The sequence below is a fragment of the Dendrobates tinctorius genome, unplaced genomic scaffold, assembly GCF_039654945.1.
Source record: "Dendrobates tinctorius isolate UK_male_01 unplaced genomic scaffold, ASM3965494v1 ptg000143l, whole genome shotgun sequence".
Classification (NCBI taxonomy): Eukaryota; Metazoa; Chordata; class Amphibia; order Anura; family Dendrobatidae; genus Dendrobates; species Dendrobates tinctorius.
Genome location: NW_027361810.1, coordinates 46,723,756 through 46,746,050, shown reverse-complemented (window position 1 = coordinate 46,746,050; position 22,295 = coordinate 46,723,756). Strand labels below are relative to the sequence as shown.

General features: G+C 48.4%; 1 protein-coding gene across 2 annotated transcripts in view; it reads left to right on the top strand.

Moving 5' to 3' along the window:
• Positions 1-14,856: 14,856 nt before the first annotated feature.
• Positions 14,857-22,295, top strand: part of SP3 (Sp3 transcription factor) — a 46,414-nt gene continuing 38,975 nt past the window's right edge. Inside the window, exons 1-2 of one of the 2 annotated variants that reach the window (XM_073545914.1) lie at positions 14,857-15,094; positions 15,304-15,428. In XM_073545914.1, coding sequence (XP_073402015.1) covers positions 15,088-15,094; positions 15,304-15,428 — 132 coding nt within the window. In that variant the 5' untranslated portion in view covers positions 14,857-15,087. The remainder of the gene's footprint in view (positions 15,095-15,303; positions 15,429-22,295) is intronic. The other variant, XM_073545913.1, reaches the window with a different exon arrangement.

Here is a 22,295-nt window from a genome sequence, read left to right as displayed (position 1 = left end):
CGGATCTTGAGGGAGAATTCCCTGTATGTCAAAGGATCGAAATGCTTTTTTGGGGTACAGAGGATTTCATTTTTGGGATTTATTTTGTCTCCGTCAACTATTGAAATGGATCCAGCCAAGGTACAGGCCATTTATGATTGGGTTCAGCCCACTTCTTTGAAGGCCCTTCAGAAGTTTTTGGGCTTTGCTAATTTTTATCGGAAATTTATAGCAAAATTTTCTAGTATTGCCAAGCCATTGACTGATCTGACTAAGAAGGGTGCTGAGGTGTTGAATTGGTCTCCGGAGGCTGTTTCTTCCTTTCAGGAGCTGAAGCGAAGATTCACTTCTGCCCCGGTTTTGCGGCAACCTGATGTCTCACTCCCGTTCCAGGTAGAGGTGGACGCTTCTGAGATTGGTGCAGGAGCTGTTTTGTCCCAAAAGGATCCTGTAACATCTAAAATGAATCCCTGTGCTTTCTTTTCCCGAAAGTTCTCCCCATCTGAACGTAACTATGATGTGGGGAATCGGGAACTGTTGGCCATGAAATGGGCATTTGAGGAGAGGAGACATTGGTTGGAGGGAGCTAAACATCAAGTCGTGGTCCTCACTGACCACAAGAATTTGAATTACCTGGAGTCGGCCAAACGCTTGAACCCCAGACAGGCTAGATGGGCCTTGTTTTTTACACGTTTTGATTTTGTGGTCTCTTTTCTTCCTGGCACTAAGAATGTCAAGGCTGACGCTCTTTCTAGGAGCTTCTTTGCTGATTCTCCTGTGGTGACCAAGCCTGCTACCATCTTAGGCGAAGGGGTAGTTCTTTCTGCCATCTCGCCTGATTTGAGACGTGCTCTGGAAGAGTTCCAGGAGGACAAACCTGAGCATTGTCCCAGTGGAAAGTTGTATGTTCCTGACCAGTGGAAGAAGAGAGTGATGTCTGAAGTTCATTGCTCTGCATTGGCTGGTCATCCAGGTATTTTTGGTACTAGAGATCTGGTGAGTCAGTCTTTTTGGTGGCCCGCCTTGTCTCGTGATGTCAGGAATTTTGTGCAGTCCTGTGGGACTTGCTCCCGGTCTAAACCTTGTTCTCGCTCTAGTGGGTTGTTGATGCCTTTGCCGGTCCCCAGGAGGCCATGGACCCATATTTCAATGGATTTCATCTCTGATATGCCTGTCTCTCTGAGAATGACTGTTATTTGGGTGATTTGTGATAGGTTCTCTAAGATGGTTCATCTTGTACCACTCCCTAAGTTGCCATCTTCTTCTGAGTTGGTGCCCCCATTTTTGCAACAGGTGGTTCGCTTGCATGGGATTCCTGAGAACATTGTATCTGACAGAGGAGTTCAGTTTGTGTCTAGATTTTGGAGGACGTTCTGTTCCAAGCTGGGAATTCAGTTGTCCTTCTCCTCTGCGTTTCACCCTCAGACCAATGGGCAGACGGAGAGAACAAACCAGACCTTGGAGTCGTATTTGAGATGTTTTATTTCCGCTGATCAGGATGATTGGGTTTCATTTTTGCCCTTGGCCGAATTTGCTTTAAATAATAGAGCTAGTTCTGCCACTTTGATGTCACCTTTCTTTTGTAACTTTGGGTTTCATCCTCGATTTTCTTCAGGGCAGGTGGAGCCTTCTGCCTGCCCAGGTGTTGACACTGTGGTGGAGAGAATGCACCAGATCTGGGACCAAGTGGTGGATAAGTTATCTCTCTCCCAGGAAAGGGCCCAGCGGTTTTCCAACCGACATAGGACCGTTGGTCCCCAGTTTAAGGTGGGTGATATGGTTTTGTTATCATCAAAAAATATCGCTATGAAGGTAGCTTCTCCTAAGTTTAAGCCAAGATTTATTGGGCCTTACAAGATTTTGGAGATCATTAATCCGGTCTCTTTTCGGTTGGCTCTTCCTGTCACATTTAAAATCCATAATGTGTATCATAAGTCCTTGTTGAAGAGGTTTGTTGAACCAGTAGTTCCTGGGGTGGCACCTCCGGAACCTGTATTGGTTGAAGGTAACATGGAATATGAGGTAGAGAAGATACTGGATTCCAGTCTGGCTAGACGGAGACTCCAGTATTTGGTTAAGTGGAAGGGTTATGGTCAGGAGGATAATTCCTGGGTCTCTGCCTCTGATATTCATGCCAAAAGATTGGTGCATGCCTTTCATCGGGCTCACCCTGATCGCCCTGGTGGCGTGGATGAGGGTTCGGTGACCCCACCTCAAGGGGGAGGTACTGTTATGAGTTCATTTTCCCCTTCACCATTGAGGTCTGATGAACTCCCTCTTCTGGTGAAGGAAGGTAGTGAGGCTGATTACCAAGCACCTGAGCTGGGAGAGGATGACTGGGCGACGGGGATCTCTGACTGGATATAAGGCAGCCGACGCCCTTCTGCTTCGCTGGGGACTTCTCTGTGGAATTCTAGGAGACCAGTCTGATTCCTGCTCCTCAAAAGCTAAGTTTTCTGCTTTGCCTTTTTGCATTTGTGTTTTGGTTTTAGTTTGCCTTGCTTTTCTGGATTCTGCCATTCCCTGCTGGGGTGAGCTGAATTCCTTTTTGCCTTTTTGCTCTGTCTTCAGAAAATACCTGAGTACTGACATAGTCTTTTTGAAGCCTAGCGTCTTCAAGGCCTTTTTCCGTGTCAGTCTGTTGGCTCTTATTTTCATAGGGTTTTTCGCGGATTGCAGACAGCAGCTTTCCTATCCTGTCCTATCTAGTTAGCTTGGGCCCCATCATTTGCTCAATCTATCTTTCTATCTGTGTTAGTGTTTTTTCTTCTTGCTTCACCGTCATTATATGTTGGGGGCTGCCTATTGCTTTGGGGTCTGCTCTGGGGCAGTTTAGATTTCCCTTTCTGTCTTTAGGCTATTTAGCTCTCCGGCTGTGATCGAGGGGTCTAGGGCACCGTAGGAACCCCCCACGGCTACTGCTAGTTGTTGTTGGTAGGTTCAGGGGTCTGCAATCCGATAACTGCCAACTTCTCTGGTTTTCTGGACTTAGCTAGCATTTCTGTTTTTGCCTCCTACGGTGACTCATTCATAACAGGGACCCCTCAAAACGGCCAGTAGGGCTGCTGCTATTGCCAGGGTCTTCTAATTTGCTGGCTGCTGGTGGCTCTGCTGGGTCTGGACCAGGTGCAGAACCTGATGTGGTGGAGCTTGGGGGGTTGCAAAAGCTCTGGTCAGAACATGGGCCAGCCACCTCTTCACATCCCCCGTCCGGGTCTATAATGGGCTCAGTATCTGACCCTGTCTCCCTCTCTGTGAGGTTAGACTGAGTTCTGTTAGGAAATTTACAAAAAAACAAATGTAGCTCTGACCCTAAAAAGCATATGTCATGTGGTGTGATGTCTGTACTTACGGTCTGAGATCCATACTGGGTGCCAAAAATGCCAAGCGGTCAAAATAGATGTATTTCCACTTGGTCGGTGCTGCTGCCCCACTCCTGGCCCTCTGCTGTCTTTCCCGCTGGTACTGGTCGCGGATGCTGCGCCACCGTCTCATCACATCCTCAACTGCAATGTGAAGTGAAAAGGGACTGTAACCTTTGGGAATTGTGCCAAGCAATATTCCTAACATTTCACATAGTCACGTGGCCTGATAGGGGGTGGATTTTATGTAAATTTTTCTTTAGCAAACAGGGATACCTACATATGTGGCGCCCCTGAGGGTTCAGTCGCCACAGATACTGCACCTCCTCCTGAGGTGTGGTACTCCACTATCCAGGTAAGGTGGAGACTCCTGATCCCGCTCCAACACTTGCACCCCACACCACAAAGTAGTGTAGCAAAACACCTTCGGCGGCTCCCTGCTTGGAGTATAGCACAGCACCCCTTGGTGGCTCCCTGCTTGGAACACGAAACGTGCTGGGAGGTGGGTGAAGATTAGTTGACACAAAAGAGCGGGAAGAGTTGAATTAGTCAGTCAGTCTTTCATTCAGTCAGAGAGTGAGGATGTAGACGGATGGAGTGTGAGACAGAAAAGATCCCCGGGAGAGGGATGGAAGAAGGAATTGCTGCAGCAGGCCACAGTGAGCTGGGTCTGCTGGCACAGGAAGGAGACAGAGAAAGGAAAGCTTGATTCTCCATTGGGAAGGATTAGAACGGAACTTGAGGAGAGTAAGAGAACAAGGACCAGGGTTAGAGGAGAACCCTTTTCAAGTTCTAAGCGCAAGGCCGGGGCCCGGTCCCCGAGGTTGTACGGATACTAATGGTCCAGCAGCAGACACCGGAGGAATAGAAGTAGTGACCACTTTATTCCCACACAAGACTTGGGGGCACAACAGCAACATATTAGTGAGCCGGGACTTAGTAGCAAGGAGTCCCCGAAGCAGGCGACAGCTGTCTGACGTACAAGTAGATTTCATAGGAACATCTGACAGAAGGCACTCCAGTGTAACTCAGTACTGAGAGTACTTCATTCTTAGGCGCTATAAGAGGAGACGTTCAGAAAAGGCACATATGTTGGGGGAGTGTTGGAAAGGAGTACTTCATCTTGTCTGGAAGTTGGCTGAGCTCCTGACCCGGAGGACACGGCATGGATGCGGGCACCTGTACCTGCAACAGACTGTGAGTAAAGCTTTGGAACTACATGTCCTGGTGTCCTCCGCTTATTCCGGCGCCAACCTGCCCAGCACTGCTACATCCCTTGCGCCTGACACTACACCATCTACGTGTCACTTCACTTACACTGCCCTGGGACTACAGCCCTGCCTGTGGAGGGCTATAACATCTCTGCTGCACCACACCATGTCTGCAGCGTCGGCTTACATCTCTATTGCCGAACACCACAGTTGGCGTCACGAATCACTTATAAACTTTCACCCCCATAACCACACTGAGATAACCCCCTATGCAATGGAGCCCCAGGGCCACGGACCGGGTCACCACTGCCGTGACAACCCCCGTTGAGAAGATCAACCGGCCCGGTACCGAGTACCCCACGGCCCTGGTGAGTGAGGGCGCTCCAACTTGGCGTCACAAACAGGATGATGAGACCTGATGCCATCGGGTTGTGTGCCTGAGATTTGTTGGACTTAAAACTTTTGGAAATGTGCAGAAGACCTAATTTAGTAGACTGTAAAATGAATGCTAAAATTGTCCGCCAGCGCGGTGAAGAAGGGCGTGACACTGTGGGTGGTCCTAAGAGCGCGGACTGTCCTGGGCTTCCCCTGTCTGAACTTCTATGCGACAGCAACATGGTCCACCCCCCGAGGGGTTCGTATACTGGCTTGGTATGGAGGAGTTGGAAGAAGACGCCACCCCCAGAAGGAGGAGCGGAAGCCAGTGGCGGGAAGAGAGCCGAGGCGGGAAGAACGCCATATTGGAAAGAGAAGGGAGGAGGCCTGCGGAGTGCGATGAGGCTAAGCTGAATCTCCCCGGTGCCATGGCTGAAGGCTCCGACTCGGCTTCCAGGATGAACCGCCAGCAGCTGGAGGACGAGATTGCCCAGCTGACGCACCGCTTATGACTGAGGCAGGAAGCCTTGTGGACCTTGAATCTGCAGCGCACCCAGGAGGGGCCTACACCCGCGGTACCCGTGTCACCGGTACCTGCCACCGCTACACCGGATTTCTACCAGGAAGACCCTGTAGCGTCTGACACTGCTGCAATGTCACCGGCAGCGTCTATTGTCATCTCTCCGCTGCCACCGCTGCTGTGTGAAGCTTTGGGAGCTGAAGCGGAGGAAGAGAAGTTCCCGTCTGGACCCAGCGCGGCCGCACAGGTCCCACCGGAGATCCCCGCGGACCTGGAGCTGCCATCTGCTCCACCACCGCCGGTATCTGGACCCGCTACCCCTGTGGATACCCCTGCAGCTGCCCACCGTCTTAGGCCTGCACCGGAACCGCAACACCACCAAGAGGCCCCAGGTATGCCCGTCGGCCCTGAAGTTAGAGAGGCCACTGGGTGCCCACCGGCTGCCGCAGCCGGACAGGTGGTGCTGGACTTGGTCTGGGACCGGGATACTAGTCCCAGGGGGAAGCACCGGAACCCCTGACAGTGGTGCCACAGTCCCTGGTGGGTGAAGGTAGGCCTCACGAAGAGGAAGATGAGACATGGGCCAGTTGCCAGGCAACCATCCGTCAGCTGGCAGCCGAGCAGCGGGAAAGGGAGCAGAGGAGGCAGGCTGTGCTGGCCCCGGATATAGACCAGAAGGAGATGGTCCGTGCTGGTCACTACGGCCCCAGGGACTCGGCAGGATGGGGCCAGGTCCTGAATGTGGACCACGAACGGGGATTTGGGTTTATCTCTGACCCCAAGAAGATCAGTGACCTGTTCTTCAACCGGAGGGACATGGAGTCACACCTAAGGAAGGGACACCCTGCTAGAGACCTGCACCCGGGGGAGTATGTAACCTTCACCCGGCATGAGGGACTGCGTGGCTGGTACGCCATGAATGTCCGCCACATCCGAGGATTTCATCGCGGCCTATAAAAAGGAGAAGGCGTATGTGCCCCCAGTAGGAATACCTGCTACGGTAGTGGTTGCCCCTACCAACACCAGACAGGCTACATCTACCCGTCATTCACCCCATGGTACAAGTCGCAACACCAGCTGTACCTCAGGCAGGAACCATGCCAGATGAGAACCAGCAGTTCATCAACCCACCAGGAGGTGGACACCCAGAGCATCTCCCCTGGAAGCAGCCCAAGCAACCAGCTTCCAGAACCCCAGGAGGGGACAACTATCCATAATGTCGACTTAAACTAACTCTCGTTACCCAGGAGGGTATTTGCACCTTTGTTCTTATTTTTTCTATTCTTTTTGGTCATCATGTTTTTGTTTTCTTGTTTTCTTCCCAGTTGTTGCCCAGTTTGATTGGCAGCCTTTACACTTGAACTATGGAGATCATGGACGCTGAGTGATCCAGAACTGTAATTGTAAATAGTTTGCACCTCTTTAGGTGCTTTCTCTTGGTTTTACATAGGAACCTTTCCTTGAAATAAGGACTACCTCGTTATAAGGACATTTCCAGACACATTGGCCGAACCAGTGTCTACCATTGCACTTACTAATAATGCTTAATATTTTTGACTAGAACTTAGATAGTGATAGGACAGATTTTATAGAGTTTCATTAAGAAAGACATAATGTGTTACAATGTTTGAATAAAGATTGGATAAAGATATGCAGATGATGAACCAGACACCAGCAGTTGTCACTTAAGGGTAAGAAGAAGAAGAAAAGTAGAAAATGTGGAAAATGACAGAAAGGAAATGTGTTGCTAGAAAATGTGTTACTTGAATTGGTAGTGAGTTTGCTTTCATAGTACTTTAAATTAGGTAGCATAACTTTGAATTTAGATAGTTAAAAACTGTTTGCAACGTTCAATAAACTGTGCCTCTCATATTGAGAAGATTAGATAAGAACTGTTTATTTTGCATTACAAAATTTTGTATGTTCCTGTATTGTCAACTTTGTTTTCTTGCAGCCCGCGGACGTGCTGTGTTTAACGGGGGGGTATGTGGCGCCCCTGAGGGTTCAGTCGCCACAGAGGTACTGCACCTCCTCCTGAGGTGTGGTACTCCACTATCCAGGTAAGGTGGAGACTCCTGACCCCGCTCCAACACTTGCACCCCACACCACAAAGTAGTGTAGCAGAGCACCTTCGGCGGCTCCCTGCTTGGAGTATAGCATAGTACCCCTTGGTGGCTCCCTGCTTGGAACACGAAACGTGCTGGGAGGTGGGTGGAGTTTAGTTGACACAAAAGAGCGGGAAGAGTTGAGTTAGTCAGTCAGTCATTCATTCAGTCAGAGAGTGAGGATGCAGACGGACGGAGTGTGAGACAGAAAAGATCCCCGGGAGAGGGATGGAAGAAGGAAGTGCTGCAGCAGGCCACAGTGAGCTGGGTCTGCTGGCACAGGAAGGAGACAGAGAAAGGAAGCTTGATTCTCCATTGGGAAGAAGGATTAGAACGGAGCGTGAGAATAAGAGAACAAGGACCTGAGTTAGAGGAGAACCCTTTTCAAGTTCTAAGCGCAAGGCCGGGGCCCGGTCCCCGAGGTTGTACGGATACTAATGGTCCAGCAGCAGACACCGGAGGAATAGAAGTAGTGACCACTTTATTCCCACACAAGACTTGGGGGCACAACAGCAACATATTAGTGAGCCGGGACTTAGTAGCAAGGAGTCCCCGAAGCAGGCTACCGCTGTCTGACGTACAAGTAGAGTTCATAGGAACATCTGACAGAAGGCACTCCAGTGTAACTCAGTACTGAGAGTACTTCATTCTTAGGCGCTATAAGAGGAGACGTTTCGAAAAGGCACATATGTTGGGGGAGTGTTGGAAAGGAGTACTTCATCTTGTCTGGAAGTTGGCTGAGCTCCTGACCTGGAGGACACGGCACGGATGCGGGCACCTGTACCTGCAACAGACTGTGAGTAAAGCTTTGGAACTACATGTCCTGGTGTCCTCTGCTTATTCCGGCGCCAACCTGCCCAGCACTGCTACATCCCTTGTGCCTGACACTACACCATCTATGTGTCACTTCACTTACACTGCCCTGGGACTACAGCCCTGCCTGTGGAGGGCTATAACATCTCTGCTGCACCACACCATCTGTCCCAGAGGATCTGTCTGCAGCGTCGGCTTACATCTCTATTGCCAACACCACAGGTGGCGTCACGAATCACTTATAAACTTTCACCTCCATAAGCACACTGAAACAACCCCCTTTGCAATGCAGCCCCAGGGCCACGGACCGGGTCACCGCTGCTGTGACAACCCCCGTTGAGATCAACCAGCCCGGTTCCGAGTACCCCACGGCCCTGGTGAGTGAGGGCGCTCCACATACACAGTCTAGGATTGCAGGGGCTACATTTAAAAAAGCTCACTTCTGGCCTTTAAGATGATTGGTAAAAATTACATTTACTTACGAATGTGTTGTTGCTCCTCACGTGGCCGTTGGGCATAGTCTGGGAACATGTGCACACACATGCGCCTCCATGCCGCCTCTTTGCGGCCCTGGTCAGAATAATGGGCATCCCGTTGGTCCCAAAGTTCGGGCCTTTCCTGTACCAACACAATTAGGAGCTCCACATTAATGTGGCCAGACATGATGCTGCAGGACTCCGTGGAGGTGTACTTCCTGGATGTCTGGAGCGCTATTTGAGCTAATTTTCATGTCTAAGCTTCCTGATGATGGATTGGCCCATTTCCTGTGACCAGGAAAAGTCGTGCATATTTCTTGCAAGTCACACGGGTGGTCCGTGTGTAATGCGATTTTTTTGCGCACCCATAGACTTGCATTGGCGTACTACGGTCGCAATACGCTGACAATCGCAGCATGCTGCGATTAGCACGGACCGTAGAAAATACGCGAGAAAAATACGGCTGATGGGAGCTACCCCATAGAGAATCATTTGTCCGTGGGTAATTCGTTTTTTTATCGTCTCTCACTCGTCTGTATTCCTCTCTAGTGTGACGCCGGCCTAAGCTTTATTATTTTACTGGGGCCAATCGTGGGGTATGAGGAGAGGTTGTCCAAATAGTATACAACTCCTTTAACCTTTCAGTATCAATGTTTGCCAAAGGGCTCATACTCACTTGCGAAAACCTGGCACTGCCGCCGGCACTCGGACCGGAGCGTGCGACTACATGTATTTCTATGCATCCACACGCTCCGGTCCCAGTGCTGGCGGCAGTGCCAGGTTTTCATGCGAGACTCTTGCAAGTGAATATGAGCCCAGAGAGCGAGGAAAACACTTGGGTGAAATGATCTTTTGTGCAGTATAAAAGATAGTCTTTGGCGACATATCATCCTGTGTAAAGAGGACTCGCACTGCCAGGAACTATGGCAACTTGTGTGCCCTGAGGGATCAATAGCAGATCTCTCAGTGCACATGTTTTGCGGCCTGCCTGTGTAAACAGGCTATTAAACAACAGGGACAGAAGTGAAGCGTGTGAGTAGGACGTTTTCATTTCTCTGTGGAATCACAGTATGTTTATAATCTGAACAAATAAAACTGGAAAATTTTGACTTCTTCCTCATTGTTCTGCCTAGTAAGCTGCCAAGCGACCAGTGGTTGATAGGCGTGCTGAACTCAAATTTTTTGCATGGACTATTATACATGTGTTTTTTTATTTTTTTTCCTAGTGGCGGGGCTAAAACAGTGATTTGGACCTGTTGTGGCCTTTTTTTTATTTCACACATAAGATCATAAAAGACCATATCGAGGTATTTCAACATTTCTATACATTTTTGTATTGCCGATTTCCCCCTGTAACTGGTATATTAACCCCAGTTACAGGGAGAATTCAGCCACCTGGCTATACAGCAGAAGTGACCGAATCTGTTAGGCCTCATCAGCTATTGATCCCTCCCAGGACCCAGCCATCACATGACTGCTGAGTCCGGAGGAGGAAGCATCGTCAGCGCTTCCTATCACTGTATACAACAGCTCTTACTCAGTTCTATGTATACAGCGATCAGGAATGCAGAGACGGTAATAAAACATCTCTTCCTTCACTATGGTGAGTCCAACTATGTCTGAAAACTGTCTACCCCCTTGTTGAAAACATAATTGCAGAGTCATATGCACACTGACCTGATGTTTAAAAGGGTTGTCCACTACTTAGCTCCTTCTTAAAAACTGTATTCCCATGTGGGCACTTTTGCCAGTCAGTGGTCGCTGATGGCATACTTTACTCACACTTTGGGTGATCCTCGGATGTCTGAAGGACTGCAAATTAGTCAGTATCATCTGGAGTGGTCGTAAAGGATATATCTCAACATAATTGTGGACACAGCCTGGGAGGTGGCTTATAGTAGTCTATCTTCTACATAACAAGTCACAGCAGATCCTGGACATAAAGGGGCTACAGTGATTATTCATGCTGTGTCTCCTCCACTGGTTTTCGGGGAACAGTAGTGGGCTTTTTGTGTACACGGTGTAACGTTCCACCATGTAAGTGGACAGGGATTACTCACTTTGCAGGTCTTTGAGGTAAACACTGGCACGCTCAGGGTTTAAAATGAAGCCATTCAGTTTATTACTAAAACAGTTCCAGCAGCCATTTGCACGGTCTGTTAAACATTCAGCTTTAGCACATGAATACAGATACAGTCTCCCACTGAAAATACTTCTCACTGACCCCGGTCAGTATAACACGGACACCTGTCCGTTACCCGCTGGTGTCGGCCATACAAGTTCCCGGGTACCTCTTATCTAGAGACACCCTATAGCCACTTCTCACACAGTCTTCCACTGACTCCAGTCAGTATAACACATGGTTGTCAAGACCGTTACCTGTTGGATCGCCACACAGGTTCTCGGTTTCTTCTTATCCTCAGAGGCATCCGATAAATATAAGTTCACACACTGTTCTTGCTCATGATTGTGTAAATGATGCACTGCAAAGCTCAGGAAAGCCTGAAACGCGTGGTGGTGTCTCATCTGTGGAATCACAAGTGCGAGCTGTGAGGATACTCACGGTGTCGGGAACTTAGGTCACCTGACCACTAGTATGCGATGCGCACACTCCCGGCCACAATCCAACTTGACTGTTTCTGGCCTCACTCAATGCAAGTGTATTTCACAAGGCCGGAAACAGACTAGTCAGACTTTGGCCGGGAGTGTGCACATCGTACGCTTGTGGTCAGTTGACCACCGTCCCTGTGCCCGGTCAGGACGCAAAGTGACTGCACGCTTGTCATTTTAGACTGGACAACCCTTTCAGAGACTTTCAATCTGAAGACATAAAAATGGAAAAATGTGTAGCGGCTAGTGATGAGCGAGCGAGTATGCTCGGGTGGTCTCTGAGTATTTTGGCGTGCTCGAAGATTTAGTTTTCGTCGCCTTACATACATGATTTGCGACTGCTAGACAGCTTGAATACATGTGTGGAATGCCTGTTAGGGAATTCCCACATGTATTCAGCCTGTCTACAAGTCGCAAATCATGCAGCTGAGACGACGAAAACTAAATCTCCGAGCACGCCAAAATACTCGGAGATCACCCGAGCATGCTCGGAAAAACCCGACCAATGATGTTACTCGCCCATCACTAGTAGCCGCCTTTTCCTCCTGATAAACATAGGGTCATAAATAAATATATAGACACTAGCTATTGAACCCGTTCTATGACCGGGTGGAGAGCATTTATATTGGCTTATGGTCTCCATCCTGATATGTGCTGCTTCCATCCTGTGCCTAATCTTGTCATGTGCTGCTACCATCTTGCGCCCCCATCCTGACATATGCTGCTCCCATCCTGCACCCCCTTCCTGTCATGTGAAGCCCTCATCCTGTTTTGTGCGCCTCCATCTTGTCATGTGCTGCTCTCATCCTGTCATTTGCTCCCATCCTGCGCCCCAATACTGTCATGTGGTGCCCCCATTCTGGTATGTGTACCCCAATTCTGCGCCCCCATCCTGTCATGTGGTGCTCCCATCCTGCACCCCCATTCTGTCATGTGCTACTCCCATCCTGCTCCCCCATTCTGTCATGTGCTACTCCCATCCTGCACCCCGATTCTGTTATGTGCTACTCCCATCCTGTCATGTGGTGCTCCCATCCTGCACCCCTACTGTGTCATGTGGTGCTCCCATCCTGCGCCCCCATTCTGTCATGTGCTGCTCCCATCCTGCGCCCCCTTCCTGTCATGTGCAGCCCTCATCCTGTTTTGTGCGCCTCCATCTTGTCATGCGCTACTCTTTTCCTGTGCCCTCATCCTGTCATCTGCTCCCATCCTGCACCCCAATACTGTCATGTGGTGCCCCCATCCTGTCATGTGCTGCTCCCATCCTGCCCCCACATTCTGGTATGTGTACTCCAATTCTGCGCCCCCATCCTGTCATGTGCTGCTCCCATCCTGCACCCCCATTCTGTCATGTGCTACTCCCATCCTGCACCCCCATTCTGTCATGTGTTGCTCCCATCCTGCACCCTTATTGTCATGTGGTGCTCCCATCCTGCGCCCCCATTGTCATGTGCTGCTCCCATCCTGCGCCCCCAATCTGTCATGTGCTACTCCCATCCTGCACTCCCATTCTGTCATGTGCTGTTCCCATCCTGCACCCCCATTCTGTCATGTTTCTCCCATCCTGCACGCCCATTGTGTCATGTGGTGCTCCCATCCTGCGCCCTCATTCTGTCATATGCTACTCCCATCCTGCACCCCCATTGTCATGTGTTGCTCCCATCCTGCACCCCTATTGTGTCATGTGGTGCTCCCATCCTGCGCCCTCATTCTGTCATATGCTACTCCCATCCTGCACCCCCATTGTCATGTGTTGCTCCCATGCTGTCATGCAGTGCTCCCATCCTGCACCCCCATTGTGTCATGTGGTGCTCCCATCCTGCGCCCCCATTCAGTCATGTGCTACTCCCATCCTGCACCCCCATTCTGTCATGTGCTACTCCCATCCTGCACCCCCATTCTGTCATGTGCTGCTCTCATCCTGCGCCCTTCTGTCATGTGCTGCTCCCATCCTGCGCCCCCATTCTGTCATGTGCTGCTCCCATCCTGCCATGTGCTGCTCCCGTCCTGCGCCCCCATTCTGTCATGTGCTGCTCCCATCCTGCCCCCCCATTCTGTCATGTGCTGCTCCCGTCCTGCGCCCCCATTCTGTCATGTGCTGCTCCCATCCTGCCATGTGCTACTCCTTATCCTGCGTCCCCATCCTGTCATGTGCTGCTCCCATCCTGCCATGTGCTGCTCCCATCCTGCACCCCCATTCTGTCATGTGCTACTCCCATCCTGCGCCCCCATTCTGTCATGTGCTGTTCCCATCCTGCGCCCCCATTCTGTCATGTGCTGTTCCCATCCTGCACCCCCATTCTGTCATGTGCTACTCCCATCCTGCGCCCCCATCCTGCCATGTGCTGCTCCCATCCTGCACCCCCATTCTGTCATGTGCTACTCCCATCCTGCGCCCCCATTCTGTCATGTGCTGTTCCCATCCTGCGCCCCCATTCTGTCATGTGTTGCTCCCATCCTACATCCTCATAGGCGCCGATTCCGGCGCCACAACCCGCCTTCTCTTGACATCACGGCCTTATTTCAATAATTTCCGCCCACCAACAAAATGGTGCCTGAAGTGCCCTATACGCATGCACTATTTCTGACGGAGGATTCTTGTCCCGGCCTCCGGCTCAAAGAGACCCAGTGACAATACCGGATCGGTAAGTTGTTGTGCCGGAGATCGCGGTATGTGTTCAGTACTTTCGCGTACCGCGATCTCCTGGGACACACTCTTCATCCCTGGATGCGTAACTCTGTGGGGACTAAACCGCACACGCACTTTGCGCTTGCGCAGTCTCTAAAGGCTTCGGACAGTGTCGCTCCTAGCATTATATCATAGATTTTCCATCCAATTCCCCATCTGGATGTTTATATAATGGGAAAAACTTAGGCCTCATTTATCAAGAAAAAAGTGGCAAAAAATGTTGGTACATGAAATAAGCAGCTCTTAAAAACCGCATGTATGAAAAAACGCACCAAAGATGGTCGGGTCATGAAGGGGTTAAACATTTAATAACCGTCCTCAGTGACGCGACGAGTACGTGGCGTCCATTTTGTCAGGAAAATGTCACACTGGCTGATTAAGACTATAGGTTTAGTCACAAAAAATAGAAAGTGAGGCGCTTCCTGCAGGCCTAGGCCCTGAGAAAGCGAGCGGACAGGCGGGAGAGCGCGCGCAGGCCCCGGACGGTCGTGCACGCGCGCCGCTCTCATTGTCTGCGATCGTAAACACAGGGGGCGCGCACGTCACGCAACCCTCACAGGAAGCCGGCGTCGTCTGAAGAGGGGAAAAAAATCCCCGGAAATAAGTGACAATCCTTACCACCAATAGGCGTCGTGCACCCACCTCTCCTCTACCAATGACGTTAAGGAAGAGAGGCGGGTCTTCCGTACGTCTGACGTCACACGTCCCCCGTACTGGCTGCAAGCCCCACCTTTTGTGTTTCCCGCACCGTCAATCAAAATAGGAAAAAAAAAAACGCGCCTGGCTCTCTCCGTCCGCAGCGCGCCTGTGATTATATACTCGAATCATGTTACGCGTCTAATAAAGCGACCGCGGCCTGCGCAGCCCTGCCCGCCCGGGCCTGCTGGCTTTCGTCTTGTGGATTGCACAGGTTTTTTTTCCTCCTCTAACATCCTGCCACAAACACAATGACCGGTACGTAACCAAAAAAATCAGCCGCCCGCACGTTTTTTTTTTAGAGGCGACGGAGGGGGGGAAGAAAAAAAAAAAAGAGCGCGAAGATTCTCTAGCGCGCACTGGGGAGGGAGTGTGAGGGAGGGAAGCGACGGAGACAGAGGGAGGAGGAGGGGAACCCCGCGGGCTGCAGTCATGGCGCTTGATCCGGTGGTTTTGTGTCTCCTCAGCTCCGGAACAGCCCGTTAAGAGGGAAGAAATGGCCGCCATGGAGGTGGACGGGCAGAGCGAGTATCTGCAGCACGGCAACAGCAGCGACGAGAGCGACCAAGGCGGCGGAGGTGGCGGCGGCCAGGTAAGGACTAGGCCCGTAGGCCTCACAGCGCGGTGGCGGCCCCCGGCCTCGCCTGCGTCTCCCCCCGCCCGCGGGCACGGTACCCGGGCACAGGCCGGGGGCACAGGGCACTAAAAGGCACCAAAATAAAGGGCACAAGAAGCGTTACTTCCTGTGTCTGCTCCGGAGGAACGGCCACCCACTCCTCTGTGCAGGTGCCGCCCATTGTGGGTAGGACGCTCCGCCGTCAGCTCGTCGTGCCGCCTGGCTGCGGGCTCGGTGCTGGAGGACGGCGCCGGAGCGGTAAGTAATGAGCCGCGGCTGGAGCATAGACAACCCCCCGAGGGGGAGGGAGGCAGGGCAGATGTCCTCCTGAACCCCCCACCCCTCTACCTCCCCGGCTCAGCCTCCCACCGCTCCTCCTCCCTGGTGGCCGGCTCCGGAGGGGGTCCCCGAGCCATCGCCACCGATCCCCGCCCGGTAATCGGGATGACAGCGGGGAGTGCCTGTCTGCAGGATGGGGGAGGGGAGGTCTACACCTTGTGTGCTGGCTGCACATGGTGGGGATGGCTGACACCGGCTTGTACCATGGCCGGGATGTGTGGCCCCTGCACGGAGGGGTTGGTGACCTTGTCATTAGGGCACAATGTCACCTCTACTGCTGCAGATTGCCTGCTGTGCCCTGGTATCAGCCAGGCTGCCTGGCCTTCCTACAAGTGTCTGCTCCTATGATCCTGCAGAAGTCATACTGAGACTTGTAGTGTCAGTTGGTAAGAGCAACGTTGCATCTAGCGCCACTCACCTCTGCCTACTGTTCCCTGGTATCAGCCCTGGCTGCCTGGAGTGGTCACGGGCTTTGTCACCTCCACTCCAGTATATACGTTTGCTATCATCCTACAAAAATCATGCAGAGACTTGTAATGTCACAGTCCTTAAGAGCAATATTGTGCCGATAATGTAAACTTATGCAATTTTCTAACATGGACATTGTCACCCCTGACAACTACTGTTCCCTGGTATCAGCCCTCAAGCTGAGACTTGTAGTGTCACAGACCCTCAGAGCAGTATTGTCAATAGCGTAAAGTAATGCAGCTTTCTAATACGTTCTTTGTTGCCTCGACTGTTTCTTGTTCTCTGGTATCAGTCCAGGCTGTCTGTACTGGTCTTTGGGATTTGTCGTTGCCCTCACAGTTATGGTGTCTGCCTACTATGGTCCTGCAGAAATCATTTTGAGACTTATGGTGTCTGCCTACTATGGTCCTGCAGAAATCATTCTGAGACTTATGGTGTCACAGGCCTTTAGACAAGTGTTTCCCAAACTTAAGACCTCGCGGACCCCACGGGTCATGTTTTCAGGATTTCCTTATTGCACAGATGGTGGAAGTATCAAGGCATCAGGAATTCTCTCACCTGTGCAACTCTATGGAAATCCTGAAAACATGACCCGTGGGGTCCGTGAGGACTGGAGTTTGGGAAACACTGGTTTAGACCAATGTTTTGCAACTTTCTGATGACTTTTTTTTATTTCTTGCTGTCATTGAATGGAAACATTCTTGTTGACTTTCACTACAGACGTGTTTTCTATTTTAATGATAGAACTTATTATTCACATGAGTCTTTTCAGTTTGCTTCTTAGATGAACATTTTTATGTATCTTTAAGGCTTTATTCACACATCAGTAATGGTATGCTAAAACCAGAAGTGTCTCCAAATGCAGAACAGGTGTCAATTTTTCAATTATAGTTTCATCTGATTGTAAACCAGAAGTGAAACAAACACTGATGTAAGATACTGACTTATGACTGCGGCCTAAGACTGAGGCTACACAATGTCTGGCTGTGTCACAGGTCACCCGGCCAAAAGGTCTGTGCCGCTGCTACATTGCAGTGTGATGCAAGCTATTAAGCATTGCTGCCCACAAGGTACAAGCAAGTCTTAAACCAGTTGGATAATTTTTGCGTCTTGCTTGTTGCATTACCTTTTTGTTTGCAGGTATCATTGTCCACGACACTGACAGGCAATGATTGGCCTTCCCGGAACATGACGGCTGTCAGTAATCGTCACAAGTGTCTGCAACCTGCACACTTCAGCTGTTGTTAAACTACAACTCCTAGCCTGCCTTGACAGCCACAGGTTATCCATGTTTGACATCTTTGCATCATATGGAAAAACTGCTTTAGGGTGTGTGCAGACGTTGCGGATTCTGCTGCGGATCCGCAGCAGTTTCTGCTGCATTGTACAGTACCTTTTTAAAGTTTATGGAAAAGGAAAAGCGCAGTGCACATGTTTCGGATTAAAATCCGCAGCATGTAGTTTCTTTGTGCGGAATCCGACACCCTCTCCGTCACTAGCTGTCAAAACGCAGGGGAAAACCGCAGGCTAATCCGCAGGTAAAACGCAGGTCATCTGACCAAATCCGCCTGGACATATCCGCAGCAGATTCCGCAACGTATGCACATACCCTTAGGCTTTTATTACATGCAGCAATTTGTTGCAATTTTCTGGTTTTATCTCTGGTGACTTTCATGGTTTTATTATTTTTTTTTTTATCAGGCTTCATCTGAATGTTGCTTTAAAATCTGCAGTTAATATTATATATGTTTTTTAATATTTTTGGGACAGACTTTTCATTTCAAAATGCGATATACACATATTGGTGGTATCTTTCTAAGACTCTTGAAATATATATTTTTTACACTATGTAGAAATGTAAAAGTAGTGAATGATTCTGTAAATAGATTTCCTTTACTGAATTGTTTAGTTTTTTTTTTCAGTGCCATCATGATGATAAATAATAAATCATTCACTTTACATATTTGAGTCTTCGCGGGTCTTTTTTTCTCCAAGTGGGCTAGTCATGTGACCACTGCATGGGTGACAATCCTTTTTCACTTGAATAGGGTTTGTTGTCATTGAACTATACTTTGGTGAATGAGACCCAAAGTGGCCTCATTGACTTATAAGAAGCTGTTAGTTTGGGTGGTGTGACCTGACAGGCTCAGTATTCTAATCTGAGGATGTTTTGTGGACATGTGAAGCCAGCCATACATTGACTAACAATAAACATCTTACAGCAGAGGTTAGGACCATTTGGATATTTATACAATCCTTCGGGGCCTGTACAAATTGTGCACTAACTCTGCCCACAAAGTATGTCCTGACGCTGGCACTGTTGTCAGTATGTAATCTTTCATTGCACGCACCTCCGTGGTCAGTAGTGAACACTGCGTGGTCCTGCTCCCAGAGCAGGAAGAAAGTAATGGGATGGCGGCCGGCAAAATACAGCTGCTGGGCCAAGCACTGCGGGGTCCCCAGGAATCTTCCCAGGGGCCGGATAAAAGGTCAAGGGCTGTAAACGGTCCACATGCCTAAGGTTTCCCACCCCTCACTCACAGTATGCATATGCATGTATGTACTGGAAAAGTTATCAATAGCGGCCAGCTGTGCTGATTGATCGTCTTACAAGCTCAGGTTGTAGCGAGTCCTGCCTCTTATACTGTAAAACTATATTGTTAACTCCAGACCTCCATTCAACTTTAACAATATACCTTAGAGATGAGCAAATTGTTTAGCGGGACCCATGGCTAACAGACTGGAGCCCTTTCTAACCACCTATGATCTTCCAGAATCCCCAGGTCGTCTTCTGATTAGCAGGCCCGATGTGATGCTTACTGAAATAAGGCCAGGCCTACAAATCGCAAGAGTCACAGGATTACGGTGCGTCGCAAGCTGTTTATAGGACTTTCTTTTGTTGGTCATGGACCTCTGGTTCCTGTGAATCTCTTCGCTCTTCTCAAATATATAATAATCTTTAAGAGTTTGTCCATACCCAAAAATATATACAAATGATCTTTAATAAAGTAACTTAATAATATATACCGTAGTCCCAATCATAAGCTAATGTGCTTCATTGACTCCTGGGGGTTTAGCTGACCGGATTCATAGAAATGGCTAATGTAGCCTTCTGTTCTGTCATGCCTATTGAAATCCATCTCCTGTGTTGTGGAGCCGCCAAACCTAGTAATGAGGCGGATACCTGATGACCAGGTGCCATGATGTTTGGCCCAGTAATCACATCTATCAGAAGCTTTATTTTATATAGATCACTCCAAATTATAAGTAGTATCCTCATCCCTATGTAACGGCAATCATGTAAGACAGTATCTACTCCGGTCCTCTGCAGTGAAGAGGTGATTGGTCGGTAATAGCATTACATCATCTATAGGAAATGACCTGGATTGATTTTCTCAGCAAAATACACAGGGGTAAGCAGACTTGTAGTGGTCACCCAAAGCATGTTTGCTGTTATGCAATTAACCAGGTTTATGCTGCCAAATATTTTATTCTTCGGAAGTCTACAAGAAACAGCAGTGACGTCAATGACAAAAAAAAATCTAATTTTCCTTTCAGTAGAATATAGGACTGAAAACCTACACATGAAATAAGTGAACAGGAGAAAGCATTGCACACAATATTTCATTCTGGAACACTTTCTACATGGCTAGCTTTCAAGCCATTAGTAACCGACTTGGAAACGCTGAATGTTTGGGTAGCCACTTGGCAAATGTCACATATAGACAAAGATCAGGTTATGCTAGTAGATCATAGGCTTTAAAAAACAGTATGCAGTGTCATTCAGCTGCTTCTGAGGCCAGCGGATTATTGTCATGTATTGAAGCATGAAGTTACAGGACAGGGATAAAATATCAGTTTACAAATCATTAGCAAGGTCTCATCTGGTTTACGCAGTTCAGTTCTGGGCTTCGAATCCTACAAAGAATGCCCTGGAGATGTAGGAATGTAAAAGAAAGGCAACTAAACTGACTTTGGGGATGTAGAATCTAAGCTATGATGAAAGATTAACCCCTTCCCAACAATCGCCAAGCATGTACACTCCATGTCAGTTCTCCATGTATGAGACGGGGGTCAGGAGCTGAGCCTCACTGTACTTGAATGTGTTTCACAACTGGCATCTGAATGTAACAGGAGCGATTGTAGCAGTGCTCAGATCACTCGTGTTAAGTGCCGCTACCAATATCTGTAAGCAGCATTGAAGGTACTACATCGAGGCGTGCGCTCTTTTGAGGGCCCTTTCCCCACCCCATGTTTTCACAACGCAATCGAGAGTTGTCAACAGGTTGACAAATTAGGTGGGGACTTGCTTAAAGGGTTTTTTACCATGGACAAAGTTCATTTTAATAAAATAGATCTTGGAATAAAAATAAGTTCCACAATTGGATATGTTGAAGAAAAAAATGTTCCGGTGCTGAGATATTATAAAGGGGTCCCTGCTATGTGCTGTGTAATGGCTGTGTCTGACCCTGCAGAGACAAGGTCTGATCATACCACAGCTCTTGGGCAGTAGAAGAAGCAAGAGTATACAGACATTACAGCATTGGATCACAGCTGATTCTTCTTGTGAGCCAAAACATTTCACTGCCTGTTTTTCAGCAATGTTTTACCTCAAAGAATCGGCAGCGATCCCATGCTGTAATGTCGGTATACTGTTTTGGTTCCTCCCCTGCCCAGGAGATGTGGTATGATCCGACCATATTCCTGCACGATCAGACATAACCATTACACTCTACACAGCAGGGGCATATTTATTTGATTATCTCAACACAGGAACATTTTTTTCTTAAAATATATCCAATTATGGAAGATATATTGATTCAAAATGTTGATTTAAAATTAACTTTGTTTATGGGATAACCCCCCTTTAAGACCATTTTGCCTGCCATGATATACATATACAGGGGGCAACGCTGGCGCTGGTTCAGTCACTGTTCTGAGAATACAGAGTGGTAGTTGTTATTTCACACTTTTTTTTTCTTTTATTACTAAAATATAAAGGACAAATTTGATATCACTGTAATTTTACTGACCTTGAAAATCACATTGCTAGGTCATTTTTAGGATATATTGACAGCTGTAAAAACAAAACCAAGAAGTATTGGTGTTGCATTATTTTTATTTTTTTTCACGCAACTTCATCTCACTTGGAAATTTCCTGTTTTCAGGTACACAATATGGTAAAATGAATATCATAAACTAAATCTCATCCCACAAAAACAGGCCCTCACACGGGGCTATGCGGATGGAAAAGTTAACGTTATGGCTCTTGTAAAAAGGGGAAGAAAAACGAAAATTGGCTGCAGTGGAAAGAGGTTAATTTAAGTCTTAGTTTTGATGAGGGTCTCAATATCTTAGGTGTCGTACACTCGCTTGAAATGAACAGGCACATCAAAGTATAGAGACATCGTCTGAATCTTTTTTTTTTTTTTTTTTTTATTTATTTATTTTTATTTTCAGTGTGATTTTAACCCCTTTACTCCTAAGGGTGGATTGCATGTTAATGACGGGCCAATTTTTGCAATTCTGACCACTGTCCCTTTATGAGGTCTTAACTCTGGAACGCTTCCATGGATCCCGGTGATTCTGACATTGTTTTCTCGTGACATATTGTACTTCATGTTAGTGGTAAAATTTCAGTCATATAACTTGCTTTTATTTGTGAAAAAAATGGAAATTTGGTGAAAATTTTGAAAATTTCACAATTTTCCAACTTTTAATTTTTATTCTCTTAAATCACAGAGATATGGCACTCAAAAAACTTAACAAGTAACATTTCCCACATGTTTACTTTACATCAGCACAATTTGGGAACCAAAATTTTTTTTTGTTAGGAAGTTATAAGGATTAAAAGTTGACCAGCGATTTTCTCATTTTTACAACACCATTTTATTTTTAGGGACCACATCACATTTGCAGTCACTTTGAGGGGTCTGTATGATAGAAAATACCCAAAAGTGGCACCATTCTAAAAACTGCACCCCTCAAGGTGCTCAAAACCAGATTCAAGAAGTTTATTAACCCTTCAGGTGCTTC